Below are 18,009 nucleotides of genomic sequence, written 5' to 3'. Positions count from 1 at the left end.
GAGATTTGTTGACAAGTTTCTAAGATGCTAATAAGCCAAACATGAAACATAAACATAATGGCACAGATTACAAAAAGGTACATTTTTAAAACTGTCTGTTCTGTCAGCTGGAGTCTATGCCTCTGCTTGATACTAATGACTCTGTTACGGTTTGTTAGTGATTGATGCTATTCTGACACTACTGTGCTTATGTTTAGACAGTAAAACAGAAAAAATGAAAAAGATAAATGTTTGAATCATGAAGTATAAGGATATCCTGTCAACAGACCTCTGTTTTCCCCCCACCCAAATAAGAATAAAATTCATTAAAAAAGTAACACCCGCAAAACAATATGAATAAAATATATCATCCCAAACATCAAAAACATCTTCATTAAAATATTGTCTGGTATAAATGACAAGTTCATTAATGTAAAGTGCCTGCAGAGTTTACTCTTCTACAGCAGGGGAAGGGTTCAAATGCATCTCCTTTCCTGCCTGGCGGCCCAGTCGCACTGCAATCTTGTCACCACAAGACGTGCCGGCATTCATCAGAACGCCGCAAAATGACGTGACCTCTGACCCTGTGACGCCTCCATCTGGAAGACACGTCGTTACCCCCTCCTTGTCTCTACCTAGAAGTGTGTTCAGCATCACACAGCTTGCCATGACACATAGACGTGTGCGCGCACACACACACACATGCAGCCCACAGCGCCTGCTGACTGACAAGAACTACAGACTGTTCAACTTCACAGACTCCATTTCAGATCTGCGGCAACTGACTGACAGCCTGCTGAGGGTTGGCTGCTGGCAGGCAACACATGCTTTATTTACCAACCAGCAGGGGTTTGCCAAGCACATTATGCATGTGATATGGGTAACCTTGAAGTCTATTTTAAATGGATTGAAATCATGTATTATATATAGTGTATATAAATACATGGCAATTTAGCAGATTTTGAGTGAAATTATGAACAGCAGTGGGTACTACGCTGTCCTTTAACTTTGCTTGACACTAAAAACAGACTTTTTTTAAATGTGTCCAGGTGTCTCACCTTTGCATAGCGTATCTGCAGTGCACCTGTGTCCAGTTGCTTGACCCTGGAGTCATGTGTGGACACTAAGACGCCGTCCTTCCTCCACAGGATGGTGGGTGTAGGGTTACCAGATGTCACACAGTTAAGAACAACCGTGCCATCCACAGCCACCGTCTGATTGGTTGGGCCTTGGCGGATGACTGGTGGCGGGCGGTCTGACACAACTGTGGAAGCAGGAAGGAAAATGGGCAATTATGTGGATGGCGCTAATCTGTGAAGGTTTCATGTGGTGTAGCGGGGAAAGAAAAGACACGGGATTCAGTCAGTTATATCCAGCTTGTGGGAGTAAACACACAAAAGGTATAGAACGGTGAGAATTGGGTAAACAACCTTGTAACAATGAAAGAATGGGAAAACTGCAATGGTAGCAGGAGAGGAATTCAATTCAATTTTAAGAACTGGAAGCAATTTTCTAATCATTCAACAGCAGGAGTCCAACTTAGCCAAATAAAAACAGTGTAATTAAAATGAAAGCGGCTCAGATACTTCAGTCCTCTCGCTGCAGATCTACCATAAGACTAGCAGTATACATAAAAACGCTTGCAGCCAACAATTCCCTGGCCCATCCCCCTGCCATAAAACACCAAACAGGGAAAAAAGGCTTAAAAAAAAAAACATCTAGCCAGAACAGACAAAGGTATTAGCATGAGGATGTTTAAACTCCTCCCTGTCTCACAGCCTGTGAACCCCGGGTGTTCAACACAAATCAAACAAAGACAGAGTAAAAGCGTGTGTTTGACAGAAAAAGGATGTAATGCACAAAAACGGCGGAAGACTTTAAATAATTTCTGCCGTTTGCGATTCATCATATTCCTACTATAGGTTTTCTGCCTCCCCCAGATTATCATTATTATTCATAGCACTATTGATGACCACTGCTGTCAGCCCCACTGATTTACTAGCAAGTTGCATTCAGTGAGAAGAACTCAAATTAATATCTAACACAGTGTAAAAGCAACACATAATGATATATGTATGTGTGCGTAGATCTTCAGAACCATGCTGTGGTGTAATCTGTGGGCTGCTTTGTCTTTGCTTTTGTGCCGGGGATGGTGCAATTACTAAAACACTGTCAGCATGACCTGTAATTACCAAATCTGCCTGCGGAGAAGTAGTGGCCTCAGAGCGGCCTGCTCACTTTAATAACTGTTATTATTATCCAGAGAGCACGACAGAATGAGAGAGAGAGGACGACGTAGATTTGGAGCACGCCATTGTAGGTCTTAAATGAAGAAGGACATTTGTTAAATGAAGGGATGAATCTAGGTGTGTCATAGACAAACTAATAGCTGCCCAGATTACTGTGGGAATGGTGGAAGTGAAGCCAAGGTTAGTCCACCAGGCTTGTCAGGGATTGGCTAGAAGGGTAATTAGAGGACCCAATCCAGACCTCACCACATGGCTACAGTCTTCCAACAGTAGACAGCAGCAAGCCAGCCATGGAATACTGAAGGAGACTTTAGCCAGTGTGAAGCCAGCGAAGCCAAGTACTGCGCCACGGTCTGGGTGCACAGGCACCAGAGAGTCTCTACCTCTGACAGGAACACAACGAACTGGCCAGACCAGACCTCACAAACCTCACTTTGGATATTAATATGCTCTGAAGCAAAGCCACAGCATTACATTTGAACAGCATTATACCAATAAACCAAAGATTATCTGAAATTCCGAAGTATTATCCGACATATTCCTCTAAATGTCCTCCTAGTGTTCCTAATTCTCTCTCAGGCTTTGTTATATGCAAAAAGGGTGTTTAAAAAAAGTTTGCCTACCATCTGTGACCTCTAGCAGAGCCTTGGTGATCACACTGCCAGCAATGTTGAGGGCCTGGCAGCTGTAGTATCCCCCATCTGAGCGCACAGCATCAGTGATGGTCAGATCCCCAGTCTGAGACACTGAAAACCGACTGGAGGGTTGAGGAGGTTGATAGGAGAACAGCAGGTTCTAGAATGGATGAAAAAGGATTACATGTGGTCACCATTTTAGTATTTCCTTGAGCAAATCAACTGGACAGATGGAAGATTTCATTCTAAAATGATAGCCAATCATGTGAACTAAGCTTACAAATAGTTATTTACAAAGCTTTTTGAGATGAAAACTTTTACTGCAGTTTATTTTATTTACCTGACTGCCTTCCCGCTGCCAGAAAATGGCCGGTTGTGGGTTTCCAGTGGCCTCACACTGGAAGGTGACAGTTCTGCCAACTCCAACCACCTGGTTCTTCGGTCTTACCACAAATGCTGGCGGTACTGGAGGACAGCCATGAAAATGGTTAGCCAATGAATAGACAAACACACTACTGCCTATTACATTTATCACAGTATTATAGTTACAAGAGGGTCTGAGTTCTATGAATAGAAGACAAAGGAAATGTAAGCGCAGGCCAATGTGCTTGTATTTAATCTGTTATTGAATCCGGCTCGTTTTCAAAACTTTACATGATGTGTGCACAGCAGATCAAACAGTATGCTGATCAAATGCAAAAATGCAAGCATATTATTGTTGTAATGAATAGAAAAAACAAGGCTCACTCCTGTGCCCCTCATTTGCATGGGCAAGGGCATGGACCATTAAAATTTACATGGAAATGGGGAATAAATTTAAGCCATCTGTCCATGCTGACACCCTCCAGTAGTGCAGACCTCAACCACAATGCCATATCCATGCATGTTAATGACAAAGTCCATCTCAGACAAAGTGTGGTGACACAGACCAATGTCACATGGTGACACTAGTCTCAGTCTGTGAGGACAAATAACCTGTATGTAGAGGTCGAGAGGCAGCCCAGTTTACGCTTTTAATATCAAAAGTGCTGTGGATATGCCCTCAAATGATACAACTCTGCACACATTTTCATATTTTTACACAGTGGCTGTATAATACATAAGAAAAGCAATCTGAAAACTGTCACTTGAAATACAGAAATAATTTGTCCATGAATAAGATGGGGTTTGGTAATGCATAAAAGGGGAAAATAATAGAATGAAATGGTGCAGCTTTACCTTGGAGGCCCAAGCTGAGTGTACTTTTTTTTTTTTTTTTTACCCATTAATGTCCTTTTGCCACTGTTGCCCGTGACAACTGAAACATGAGTGCTGATTGGATGGTGGAGAGGTGATGTGAGGAGAATGGAGGGGGGTTGTGACAGCTTCCTGTCTCTGTCAGGGCGGTGAATAGGTGACGGGTGACATTTCAACTTACCAGACACAACTAAAAAGGAAACAAAAACACAACAACAACCCAAAGGTGAATAAATAAATATTAAACAGCATGACACAAAGAGGAGAGACAAGGAAAACAATGTGATGTCCACATGTACAAATAATCATGCCATCATCAGTAAAACATGTCATATTTCATACTTCACTCAAACCCTAGGGACCACACGATAACATGCAAAGAATAATTCCTGTGAATGAGTCAGAAAGGCATTGAAATGCATCTGATTCAATGTGATTTTAATTTGGGAAGGTGTTCAAGGACAGGAAAAATGGCAGACTAAGTGAAATAAAAAGGCACAGCGATATGAAGCACACAGAGCAGATGTTTTATGCTCAGCAACATCAAGCTTTGTTTATCCTTTTTCCTCTTGTTCCAGGTGTTGTGTGAAGGTGAACATCCCTACACCCTTAATGAGGTTTAGAGCACCCTTAGGAATGGCTACACCAGTCTCTTAAATGTAGCCTTGCAAATGTACCCCGGGACTATAAAAACACAAGGTGAATGTTAACTGTCACTCTCCGGTCATAAATCTCCCCCAGCCAATCACTCACCTTATCTAATCTGTCTGCTTCAACGGCTCCCTCGGAAACATAAACGCTGTCAGTCAGAGTAATGACCAACCTCTTCCTCCTCCCCCTGCCTATCGCTGGCCTTTAAAATGCAAATAGCACGCACATCAAACAAACCTAGAAGACGCTCAGCACTATCCATGTGCGAGATGCTCCAGGAACACACAGTAATGTGAACATACACAACACCCCCTTCACCTTGCAACGCTTCCACACACCCATTCATGTGTGTCTAAGCCTTTAATTAGGTAACCCTACCTCTCCCATGCTGCTGTGATCACAATTGTGGACCTGGTGGGAGAGGAGATCTTTAAACCTGACCTGGCTACTTTGTTGTGAGCTTTCTTCTGGCTCACAGAGCAGAGGTTAGTCTATCGATAAGCTGATCAGAGCAGCCGAGGAAAACACACCGAGCACTGTGGCATCCAGCCCAATAGGAGGCAGACTATGTACCGAAGACCACAGCAGAGATATTTATAGGGGTTTGATCGAGGCTGCTGTTCAGTGGGCCTGTCATCAACACAAGACTCAGGCTGCATGCAGAGGATTTGGCCTGATTAATAGCAGCTCCCACTGGGAGATGTACATCATACTTTATTCTGTCCCTCGCTGAGATTTTGTATTCTGTACATGAGCCGAAGTGGAGATCTCACAACAACAGGCAAATATTTATTATCACAGGTTTTGGTATTTATTATAACTCGAACTGCACACACAAAGCCGGCGGGAAAGTTCCTCTCATTCACTCTGTTTTGGCACCAGTTCCAAGTCTCCTTCCAGACCCTTTACATGGGTTATTAGCAGCGCTGCTCTAGGGACCACCATTGCATTCATGACCTTTCTGCACATAAATCATGGCTAAGGACAAACTTAACCAGCTAAGAAATAATAACACATCGACTTTTTTAAAATTCTGTGCACTACAATGTGAAACAATGTTTAAATTCCATACTGCATAAACATTGTCCCCATGCCCACTGTAGTGTGTTTTTTTCTAATTCTTAAACCTTATAGATTTTGTATTTTCATAACTTAATGAATAGCTGAACAAACTATCTCAGGACTACATTCTCAAGTGGCTTAGATTAGCTATTTTACAATCAATGTATAAATAGAGCTGGTGACTTGGCCAATTCTGTGTTTCTTCCATCAATCAAATGAATATTTCACTTGACATATTTATAAGACCAGAGGAGCTGTAGCAGACTGACAAACACATGTGTAAGACAATAATTCACTGATTAAGTTAGTAATGAGAGCAGAGCGCATTGAAAGAAAAATAGCCCCAGGCGCCACTTTCACAATGTCGTCATTGTTCGCTGACAATCCCACCACAGAAAGCGTGAAAATCTCCCCGTCCATACAGAACAGCATTCTTCTCAGAAACTGTCCCGCTCTATAATAGATTAGCTTTGAAGGCCAGTATCTTTAATACTGCGTGTCTCGTTATAGTTCTAATATTTTTTTTGCTCAATCAGCTGCAATGATAAAGACATTCCATAATGACATTGTAGGAAATGACTTCTACATTGAACCGTTTTTTAAATCCAGTTTTAATTAAACTGGTTTTATCTTACATTTACACATGACCACACAATTAGAAGAAAAACTTCAATTCAAAGAATATTTATATTCATTTCATTTCAGCCTTATATGCCCCTTTACTTTTCAGGCTTAGCAATATTGCCCTACTTTGAGTTTTGATTCAGGGCAACAGCAATGCCCACTGAACCCACAGGCTAAACGACTGCCCCCCATAATGCTGTTGTCTTCAGTACTATAGCGGCATCTTACTACCTATACATCATTTACTCTACTTTGGCCTGCTCAGACCTACAATTACCCAGCTTTTCTTTCCATTCCTGTGCCCACATCTGTAATTAGAAGCATGTCATTTCCGGGCGTGGGACTGTGGCCTGCTAGTCTTTAATTAGCTGGACTACTCAGTGGCCACAACCTCGATGGCCTCCTCGTGTCCTGGTCTGAATAAAAGTCATGAAATTCAAGGATAAATGGAAATGATTCTTAGAACTTGGGTTTAGGCATCAGCCATCGTTGGATTTAACCATAGCATTAGCTCAAGGAGTCATATGATTCAAATTACATGCTATTCACCTGGTGTTACACTTGGAGAGAAAAAATTGGTTTCTAACTCTGTGGAGGTGGTTTTTCTTTGTAGTTTAAGTGTTTTTTTGTACCTTTCTAACTCTTATAATATGTGGGCAAACAGTAATGTATTAAAAGAGGGTCAGGGCTTTGCTTCTCTCCTTCTCCACACAGCAGGGAACTGGCCCGAGGTTAAGACATTTAATTTCCACTCAGGACAGGAGAGGTTTTAGAATTTCAAATATGACCCTTGCTCAGGAGAACAGCTTATTGAACTGGTGCATCAATGCTGTTCCCTTTCATTAACTAAGCTTTCATCAGGGAGAGAGAAAGAATGAAAAAAGGCAATAAGAGAAGTAGATTTATTGACGGGTTTATTGGCAGGTGTGCCTAATCTTGCTCCTCAAACCAATCTAAAGATCGCTGTCTTGTGGAGAAAAGCAAGAAATAATTGCAAAGGGTAGCCATGTGAGGATGAAGTATCTTTTTTTAAACATGTGGGGGTTGGCAGAGGAATAGAATTGCCTTGTCTCCTTAAATCTCGGCTGTGCAGACTGCTGGTAGTGACATTAATATGACTGACCTCACTGGAGAATTCTTTCTCCCCCTCTATCCTCTTCACCACAATTGCCCCCAGCCCCAAATCCCAACCTGTTCTGCATCATTGGTGAGGCACCTCCATGACCAACATACTCACTGCCCTTCCATCCAACACCACTAAGCTCCCCCCTCCTTCCCACCCGTCTTGTCTCACCCGACTCTCAGCATTCCCCCTTAGTTTGCCGTTAAATGGTCTCTGTGTTCCTCTGATTCTCAGGAGGGTTTGGGGGGTGATCCCAGCCCCCAATTCCTCTGAATGGTTTCTTTCTGAATGTTCATACTCTGTGACCAGCTGCTTTATATTCCAACTGTGTTAATAAGACATCCAGTAGAGACGGCTACTGGAGGCACTGAGATATTCCATATTTTCACAAATACTATTGTACATCTTAAAATGTGAAGGAAGACAGGCCTCCGGAGTAATGCCACTTGTATAGGGCAAATGAAATCGATTACAGCCGAGCTCCCATGTGCTCTCTACAGCTGTTATGGATTTTTGCGTTTTGTTTTATTAGAAATCAATCAGCTAATTGAGAGAGAATAGCTGAAAGTGATGACCATGTGGCGCTAAAGCTGAAGACCATTATTGCACCGTAGCTGGGCTAAACTGCATTTAAATCAGGCAGCACAATAACCCAAAATGGAAATGAATTCAGAATAGCTGTCCAAGGGGCCATGAATAACATATTTGTAGGACTACAGGAGTATTTTGTCTTACCGTGGACAGTGAGCGTAGCTGATGCCTCCGCCTTGCCCACCATATTTTCTGCCACACATGTGTAGGAGCCCACATCAGCAGAGACCAGACGACGGATCTTCAGGGTGTGGTCCTCGCGAATTTCATACCTAGATTAAAACAGGTACTCATATATCACATGTTGTCAAAGACAAAAACAGTTGCAGACAAAGACAAAAGCGAGGGTGGATCAAACAAAGACAGGGAGTGTGTGACTTAGGCAGGTATTGTGGGATGAAAGGGGACCAGTTGATGAGTCAGACCTTCCTTTCGGCAGATCACCATCATCTTTCCTCCAGCGAACAGTGGGAACTGGATCGCCACGGGCCTCACACCTGAACTCTACGCTTTGGTCCACTAACACCACCTGGCTACTCGGGCGACGGACAAAGCTGGGACGCTCTGCAGAGATGAAAAAGAGCACGTAAATGAACACACAGCAGTCCTTCAATCATGTTTTTTTAATAGAGCTGAAGCTTTGATTCCATAAAAAAAAAACATAAAAAAATCTCAGATCCGTCCAAAAAAAACAAAAAAAAAAACCAACTAAAAATAAATCACAGTGGAGAAAGTTTAAAAACAAAAAAGAAAAGAAAAGGCAAAAACAGTCGTTTTGTATTTATTTAAACCAAGGTGTCAGTGTTCATGCTAATATAATCTCTCATTATTATTCAGTTTCTAGTACGTGTCAGTTCAGTAAATGAGTTTTCTGATTTGCCTTCCTCTGCTGTTCACCATTTTCTCTCTTTTTAGTGCAACTTCCCTTTACTTTGCCCTACTTTACCAGATAAGCGCCACCACAAAGATTCAATGATTGAATCTTTGTGGTGGCACTTATCTGGTAAAGTAGGGCAAAGTAAAGGGAACTTGACTTTTGAAAGTCAAATTGCTTGGGAAATCAATTTAGAGCACCTGCATGTGCCCAAATATTGATGTTTGGTGCTAGAGTATTTTTATTTGTAAATCCATCATGGATCCAAGCTATAGCAATATTTGAATCCCACCCCAACAAAGATAGACACCTATAAGACAAAATCCAGTATACTATAGAAGCCAGATGGTATATACCACTCTCGGTCCGACTCTCTCTGCTCAACAAGTCACAAAAGTTAAAAAAAAAAAAAAAAAAAAAATTATATTAGTAATTTATAATATTGAAAAATAAGAAATTCATATCTCTTAGTCTTAACACATTCCATCAGATGGGACATGGTGAATGGACTGGTTCTTATATAGTGCTCTTCTACTCGAGCAGGCAATGCACTTTTTATATAGGTCTCATTCAGCTTCTATCTAACATTCACATACACACCCGATTAATGCATTTGAGTAACTCTGGGTTCATTATCCTGCCCAAGGATACTTTGGCAAACAGACTGGAACATCCAGGGATGAAACCACCAACATTCCAATTAGTAGATGACCTGCTGTACCTCCTGAACCACAGCCACATACCATGGTTAGTTGTTGTTGTTGTTGTTTTTTAATTTATTTAGAAAGAGGGGCAATACATATTAATGAACATTTAAACAAATGTAAGTTGTAAGGACAACTAAGAACTTAAATGAAGAATTTCTTGATTATGACACTCAGAAAAGTAGAAGGAGTAGGTAGCCCTTATGTATTCTGAGTTTATTTCACTGTAATTTTCTTATCTTGACAAGGTTTCTGGGGAAAGGAAATAAAGGAAGTGAAGAAGATGATGCTAAAAATCAGGAGTCTGGACATGTTCTGTGCTTAGGCCAGAGAGAGTCAGGGTCAGAGGTCAGTGACGGTGAAACAAGATGCAGCTGGTTTGCAGGGAAGCTGCAGAGAACAGCCTGAGATTCATAATGAAGTGTGAGATTGGAGGTAATCTCACACTTCATCTGATAAAGGTCAGTGACACCATTTAGTAACCTGGGAGGGAGACGATCATAGCTTAACATCTGGACCTTTGTTTTTATTCTGCAGGCCAAAAAAAAGAAAAGTGTGTGGCTGTTGCATGTTTTGGGGGTAGCATTAGAAGCAGAAAAATAGACAAAAATCTGAGGTACATACCAAGCACTGTAAGTTCAGCTATTTCGCTTTCACGTTCTCCAACCATATTTGTGCCGACGCACACATACTTCCCAGCATCGCTTTTCCGGGCATTTGTAATCATCAATTTCCCTCCACGTATCTGTGAAAGCAGAAGAGAAGGTGATAGGCTTTGTATGGAGAGAAAAATGGCAATATTAGTCTGAGAGACACTTGGGACTTGTTGTTGACACACAGAAAACAGCAAAGCCCAAACATTAGGAAACATTTCCTGATTGCACTCAAGAATTCCAGCGAGCATTTATGCACCAAAAGCCCATTACAACACCGTGATAAAATGCACTCACAAACATATAATGGCTTGATGGGAAAGAGGCTTTTCACTGGGTTTTTGCTTTGAGCTTACGGAGACACAGTCCAACCGGATGACTTTAGTCTTTAGTTGTTTTATGCCGTTTGCAATCATATTGAACTTGACTCTAAGCCACTATCAGCTGACCTGTTTCTCGCCAAGCTAAAGAATACTTTTCAAATCCAGCAGAACCACAGCTCACTGAGGTAACACCTGAGGCATTTTTTTATTATTTTTTATGTACGTTCATACAACTACAAGTGAGAGCAAGTGGACGTTCATTCAAGCACACATGAACTACATACACGTATACACACCCACACACAGAGGAGAAAATGTGTGTTTGTCCAGGTGAATGTCATGTCTGTTATTTCCCAGGGCTTTGATTACAGGCCAGAGGAGATGCTTTGTTCTCAGGCAGTCGGAAAAGCAGTCCTGGTCCCAGCACAGGCCCCTCAGCCCTTCTCTCTGCTGACAACCGTGCCAGTCAGCAGAGATGCACACAATAGCACGGTGCACGGTGATCTCTGTGCCCTGATAAAGCTTAAGGTTTTAAATGCACACATCAGCCTGCAAGACCAGGACCACCCTCTGCAAGCATGTAATGGATAGCTTCATTAGGGAACACCTGACAGAGAACTTGACACACAATATTGCAACAATCTGCTTCAGCCATGACCACCGTGTTAAGCCCAGTTACACATGTAGTCACATGCGTGCTAGGGCATCTCATCTATACCTCAAACAGCGTGTTTTCATCTGTTTTTGTAAAGTAGTTGCAATAAGTTTAACTTTCTTGAAGGACAACTTTGGACAGCAGACACATTCTTCTGGTTCTGCGGCATTCCTCGGCCCTTCACCCCTGATTAATATTCATGGTAAAGCAGGAGGCAGAGGGACTTGAAGAGGCTTGGAAGCCTGGCTTATTTAGGGCACCCTGTGGTGCTGGAGGGGTTTGAAGTATCATTATGTTACTGTTTGTTTGAGGAAAGGCTTAACAGCTAAAACACTGTGACACTCACAAAGGCCCAAGGTCAGGGCAGACCATGCAGCAGAGAAAGAGGGGGTGTACTGTTGGTTCCACAGGGCTTTGACATGAGGAACCACTTAAGGCCCCTGTTCCCTCTATCCATATCCTTGCCTCTGTGAGTCTGTGGCAGTTTCCCATTCTCTGCAGGCATATTTGGAGTGCCAGAGCAGCAGGGACTCTGAGAGCTGGCTAAAGTAAATGAATGTAGCAGCGGCCCTCTTTTTTTTCCTGCATGCATATCCTCTCAACACAACACAGTGCAGCACACTGGCTGCTGAAAGCCCTAACAATCTGACCATTATCCCTGCAGTAGAGGGAGATGGCACTATCCTGTTGCCTTTTGTCTCATGTCATTTGGCAATGCTGATAATGCAAAAGCCCCCCATTCAGCACCAACTCTGTTGGTATTCACACAGCAGTTCATTTTCCAGGCCGATAATTAGCCACAACTACAGCACAAAACGAGAAGGACAATGTGCTGCATTTTGGCCATTTATGATGCTGCCAGCAGACTCTCTCTCTAACGAGACAATGGTCTAGGCTTAAATACTGGCATTTTCTCTTTTTCTATTTAGTTGTCCCTCCCTTATTGTTCCTGGAAGACCATTTAGACAGAGTTGAGAGGGATGTGGCCAGCTGCTGCTAGTGGCACAGCAGCAGGGTAACTTACTTTTTATGGCTGTGGGAAACCTTTTGCATGAAGTCATGAATATATGTGAAATGGCGCACAAAGTAGGGACGTATACAATATCAGGCAGGTGGTTTTAATGCCGTGCTGGATCCATGTGTGTCACGGCACGCAGTGTGCAGTAGGTGTTTACGTATAGCTGGCTAAAATAGATAGCACACAGAAGAATTCCGTGCGCTCTCTCTTCCTTTCTGGAGTTAATTCCCTCCTTTTTAAGCTATATCCAGTAAATCCAAGCCATCCCAAACCCAGTATAAAGTGCAGTGCAGAGAGAAAATCCCCACTGCAGGTGGTTTGGGACCTTGCTCTGATCAACAGTGATCACCAAGGAGACTGCACGTTTAAGCATGCTGCATGGTGGGAGAAGTGGATTGAAACAAACATAACAATGCAGACTAGATGGGGTGGGGTTTGACGAGCTCAGCTGTTCATTACATTAAAAAGACCTCTGCTTCTCCCTCTATGGTCATTCATTGCAACCAAATTTACTATACCATAAACAAGCTTGCCGTATGATTTTTCTATTTCTAATACAACTTGATCTGTTAACATCTGTCACCACAGTTGATTAAACATATTCCGATTGCCATTCATGACGTCTGGCGCTACTTTTAAAATGGTCATTTGGGAACACTCAATCTGTACAGTTTTGTACTTGACAGGAAGTTTACAGTGAGCAACACCAGCTGGTCCAGACTGTTTTTAGTTCCTCAGAAGGCCCAACATTGCTCCAAGCTACAAGGACACAACTGAGTCATCAAGCAGCAGCATTGAAAACGTTTACTCAGAGAATTTCATCCAACAGCAGACAAAAGTCATAGCTTCCACTATTCTGGGTGTAAAATCAGTATTATTGCAGAAACAGGAACAGTTTATCCGTGTTGTTCTTAAATAGGCACAAACATGATTAGGTGGAAGAACGTGTGTGTGAGGCATGCATGACACGGAGATGAAACAGGACTGCTTTATCTTCAAAGTATGAGGTAGTCCAGTAGATAATAACCAAAACTGAAAGGGTAAAGGATGACAGAGATTAACATTCCTTTTATTTTACAGAAGATCAAATGCTGAACATGAATAGTTTTGATGTCAGTTTAAGGAGAGAACACTATCTGTGATGCAACAGCGGGCAAAGATAGCTGCTGTGCATACAATGGCCAGATATGCACTATTTGAATGAGCAAATACTATACTAAATTCCTCCAGTCAACAAGGTCCACTGTGTAGTGAAATTTTCGTGCTCCTCAGTGACAACTGACTAAACTCAGAGACAGATATGATTTAATTCTCTTTAAACCAGATTATGCGCTTGTTTCTTTCAATTATGCTGTGCAGCGTCCAGATTTCCTGAATGTGCGGCTTAGGAAAAAAAACTGAGAAAGAACAGCTACACTGTTAAAGAGCTTGGGACTCAATATATCCAACCTCAACTCACCCTCGCTGTGCAAAACTGTGTTCAGTCATGAACAGCTCTCCGCTAAAGATAGCCAGCAGCGATAAATCACAATTCTGACCTGCCCAGAAAGTTTTATTTTATTGTGCACAAGTAGCCCAGGCTGGTTTTTCAGCGACAGACTGCAGGCATACTGAGTGGAACATCTTTATTAGTAGCTTATATTTATTATCTGGGCAAGATTAGATTTTCCACGACTGTACAATGAAGTTCAGCACTTTGTCAGCACTTGGGGGGCCAAATTCTTTGATTGCCTAAAAATTGTACAATGTGCAGCCAGAATCTTAAAATCCATCTAGTCAGATTGTTAAAATGTGATCCAGGCGCACTACTAACTACTGCCTACTCACTGCCTGCTTATGTTAGCCAACTGCTGAGTTTGACTTACTTCTAGCGAGCGCAGTATAATTAAACCCAAGTAAAAATCTCCTGCTCAAGAACAATTACTACAGACACAAACTTGTGTTTGCTACAAAGTGTTTAAGCTAGGGATAATCAAGAAACATCTTCAGTAAGCAAGCATGTAGAGCTGACTGATACTGTTGTGCTGGCCTGGGTGCTATTTTAATTAAACTGAATAATTGGTGGTTTGGTTGTAAATGCAGATAGTTGTTGTTTTGATTCTGCAGTCAGTCCTGCTGCTGCTGAGTGCAACTTTCTTCGATTCCAGTCAGCTCATTTCTCCCCTCCTGATCTACACTTCTCCTGGTTGATTTCACCAGTAGGCCATCCCTAATCAATGCAATGCTGCCAGCTAATGGAGCAAGACTAATTCCATACCTCAGTTATTAAGTGCAGAAGGCATCAAGATTGGGTATTTTGGGTTTGGGAATTGCTATTTGTGAATAATGAGCCAAACAAATCAATCTTTCAACAAACGCTGAGGTGGTGGTAATGACTTGACCTAGAGTACTAGGTCATTCTCTCTCATAGATTTAAACAGACATATACAAAGCAGTCTCTAAGCTTCAGCACATGTCAGCGATAACAGTTACTTACAGTGATTCTCTCATCTCTGTCATCAATATTCACTCCATCTTTTTTCCATGATATGGTGGGTTCAGGATGTCCACGAGGAGGTTGACACTCCAGGACTGCCGGCTCCCCCGCAGCCACAATCACATCTGCAGGATTTTGTCTGAAGTCGTCACGTAGAACTACGAGAAAACACACAAAAAAGGGAAACATTTAATGAAATGCTAAAATGTTTCCCTCTGGGGATGGTATGAAAAAGAAAGAACGAAAGAAGCACGCTATTGAGGTGTGTTTTTTTTTTTTAAAAACAACAACAACAACAAAAAAACAACACTTTAAGTCAAGTTGTCTTAACACACAAAACTGGCTCTGCATCAAATGACAAAACGTTGAACATATCTCGCTTCTGATTTACTCCATGCAGAGGATCATTGTGTACTAAAGAGTGTGTCTGTTATTGCATCTTCATCTCTCCTTGACCTTTCATATTTAGATATTCTGAATTCATGCACCCATTCTATTTTAACATGCTTGAAAGCCTGCCGTAGATCACTGCCACTCCTGTCTTTTTGATTTCCCCTGCTGGAGTGCTTTAAAATAGATGACACAGCCATGGATTTTGATTTTTTTTGGATACACGAGTTCCACTGTTTGTCATTTAATTATTTCTTGTGGAGAGTAATTTGATAACGAATAGATGTGGAGGTTTTAAAATATGAACTGAGTAGTTCTGTATACGTGGCTGCACCTAAAAATCATTAGTCTTTGCCTCCCTGCCTAATCAGACTAGTAGATTAATATCATTAATAAGTGGACGTCGCAACAAAGTAGATCAATGCAAATCCACTTTCTGAGAGGCAGACAAACTTCATATCAATGAGCTCATAATGTGCAGTGTTAAAGATAAACTGGAGGTTTATTGAGCGGAGAGAAGGTTATGAAAAAGCAACAAGCTCCTTTTGGCAGACAGTGTGTGCCAGTAATCATGTTTCCAGCTCCAATGCATATATACATATAAAATATATAAAAACAGTGTCTCTATCCTGAAATTCAGGCCACACACAGAGTAGGGAAGATCAAGGCACTGTGTGCGTGTGCATTGCTATCTGTAGGTAAAACCTGAAAATTATGTGCAAGTTGTTCTGTCTGCATTTTGAGGATAAAAGTTGCACTTTAGCTATCTTTTTGTCTCAGGCTCCTTAGCTTGCTCTAAAGTCACCGAAGGACCCCTCACCTACTGACAGCCTACAAATTCCTGACTAAACCCTTTAAGCACTTAATTGGTCATTGGCAAGCCCAGATACTGCTCTCTGTTTCTTGTAACACTGAGTATTCAGTCCATTAAAAGGAACTTTGTTTTAGAGGAAGATGGCCTGTAATGGCTTCCACAGTCCTGTTGCCTAATCACACCCACGCCTCCCCAGAAGCATCTAAATTCCAAAGCATGCGGCAGCATTTATCAGAAACAAAGCAAAAGGATTCACTGGATATTTTGTGAGTTATTTGCCATTGCACCATCAAGAGAAGGCATGGGTCCGCAGATCTATACACACTGTGCTGTATACAGTTGAAAGGCAATTACGTGTGTAACTCCCTAACTTTTCAGCCTCTCACTCTAATTCATCTCACACTCAGCAGTGCAGCTGTGGGCCGAGTTCATGCTGTATGGTTAATAGCAGATCGAGTCATTCAGGAATGTAAACACCAAACATCCGATCCATTAGAGCACCAGCTCCATCTGAAGAAACTGTCTCTGTTTGTATCAGCAAATCCAGCTTGTCCTTAAGAGGATTATTGTAAAAGTCAACCTAATGTACCAAGGTATAAATATGCTGCATCAGTTGGAGACAGTGATTGATACTGATCAAGAATCTGTACATTGAAGATATGAGGGAAATCATATTTTTCCTTTGAGGTAAATACAGTCTTTCAGTGCCAGGGAGCTAATATTCACAGGCATCTGTCCCTCTGGAAAATAAAGAATGATATGCTCGGAGGAAAAGAGGGAAAAACGATGCTATATTGACTTGTTGGAGGCCCGAGGGAGAGCTGGCATCATTCAGTGTTTACACCAACAGTGCAGTGAACCCCCCCCCCCCCCCCAACGGCACTCACTCCCCCACCTCACGGCCTTTCTCCACCTCCAAACCAACACCTCTTTGTTATAAACACAGCTGAGTGCAGCACAGCAGACAACGCTGAACATCTGCGTAGTGGAAAACAAAATCCTCTGGGATTGAGGAGGAGTGAGCAAGAGGGAGACAGAGGCAGCCAGACAGTCTGTGAGATCGACAGACAGACCGAAATCTGGATGGGGTACAAAGCCCCAACTCTATCCCCAGAAGCCCCATCAGATCTGGATCTGGGGCTGTGGCAGAATCATTTTGCCTGCCCCCTCCAACTCATGTAAATAAAAGATCCAGTATTGCTCCTTCCTGTATTCACATATATCTCTGCTCGCCCCTTACAGCTCCTGTTTTGGGACCCAGAATTCTGGTGGGGGGAAGTGATGCAAGGCACTCACACTACGTGCTGTCCTGTAAGTGTGTGCGGTGCAGTCTGTATCTGTGTTTGGGATAATGAGCCTACTCTACCATTCTGTCTCTCTAGTGAGCCTGCAGCTGTCCCCTTGCAGATAATATTTCCTGGGCTATTAACAGAGGGGCCAAACTCGGTGTGTGTGTGTGTGTGAGAGAGAGAGAGAGGAGTGTATGCGTGTACATAGAGATTTTCAGTTTGTAGCTTAATATGTGGAAATGAGCCAAAGTCACAGGTCCCAGCATGAAGACGCCTCTTTGTCCATCCTGGATTTGCACAAATATGCTGATGATGGGATGGAACAGAGTGGATATCCGGACCTGGACAGATATCAATACGCTTTGTCAAGGTAAAGGGATGCATTCTGCCCTGCATTTCCTCTTTTCAGGAGTGGAAGAACAAAACATGTTTTACCTCACCTGGCTGACATGGCTTGCTGCAAGACAAATTGCTGACTATGCATAAAAAAGGGGGAAAAAATCATTCATCAAAGCAGAGTCTTAGCTTGTAGTGGCAAACATCTGTTGGGCTATATTGTACTGTATAATAAAGCTGTCTCCAGGTCCACAGTAGCAAATTGGAGCTGTGTTGAAGCTAATGCAATTAGCTGCCATCATTTCTTGCATTCAAACCCTCCTTTAA

The 18,009-nt window shown here is 42.3% G+C and overlaps 1 protein-coding gene across 3 annotated transcripts in view; it reads right to left on the bottom strand.

Moving 5' to 3' along the window:
- robo1 (roundabout, axon guidance receptor, homolog 1 (Drosophila)) overlaps positions 1-18,009 on the bottom strand; it is a 223,371-nt gene that overhangs the window by 27,777 nt on the left and 177,585 nt on the right. For all 3 annotated transcript variants that reach the window (XM_085430530.1, XM_085430531.1, XM_085430532.1), the window contains 7 exons: positions 14,854-15,011; positions 10,353-10,473; positions 8,576-8,714; positions 8,295-8,422; positions 3,204-3,328; positions 2,852-3,023; positions 1,038-1,243 (listed from right to left, as the gene is read on the bottom strand). In XM_085430530.1, coding sequence (XP_085286656.1) covers positions 1,038-1,243; positions 2,852-3,023; positions 3,204-3,328; positions 8,295-8,422; positions 8,576-8,714; positions 10,353-10,473; positions 14,854-15,011 — 1,049 coding nt within the window. The remainder of the gene's footprint in view (positions 1-1,037; positions 1,244-2,851; positions 3,024-3,203; positions 3,329-8,294; positions 8,423-8,575; positions 8,715-10,352; positions 10,474-14,853; positions 15,012-18,009) is intronic.

This window comes from Copadichromis virginalis, linkage group LG14 (assembly GCF_057382275.1).
Source record: "Copadichromis virginalis isolate Kocher_CV1m ecotype Utaka linkage group LG14, C_Virginalis_male_GT1.1, whole genome shotgun sequence".
Taxonomy (NCBI): Eukaryota; Metazoa; Chordata; class Actinopteri; order Cichliformes; family Cichlidae; genus Copadichromis; species Copadichromis virginalis.
Note: the sequence above shows the minus strand (reverse complement) of the source record. Positions and strands in the feature narration are given on the sequence as shown.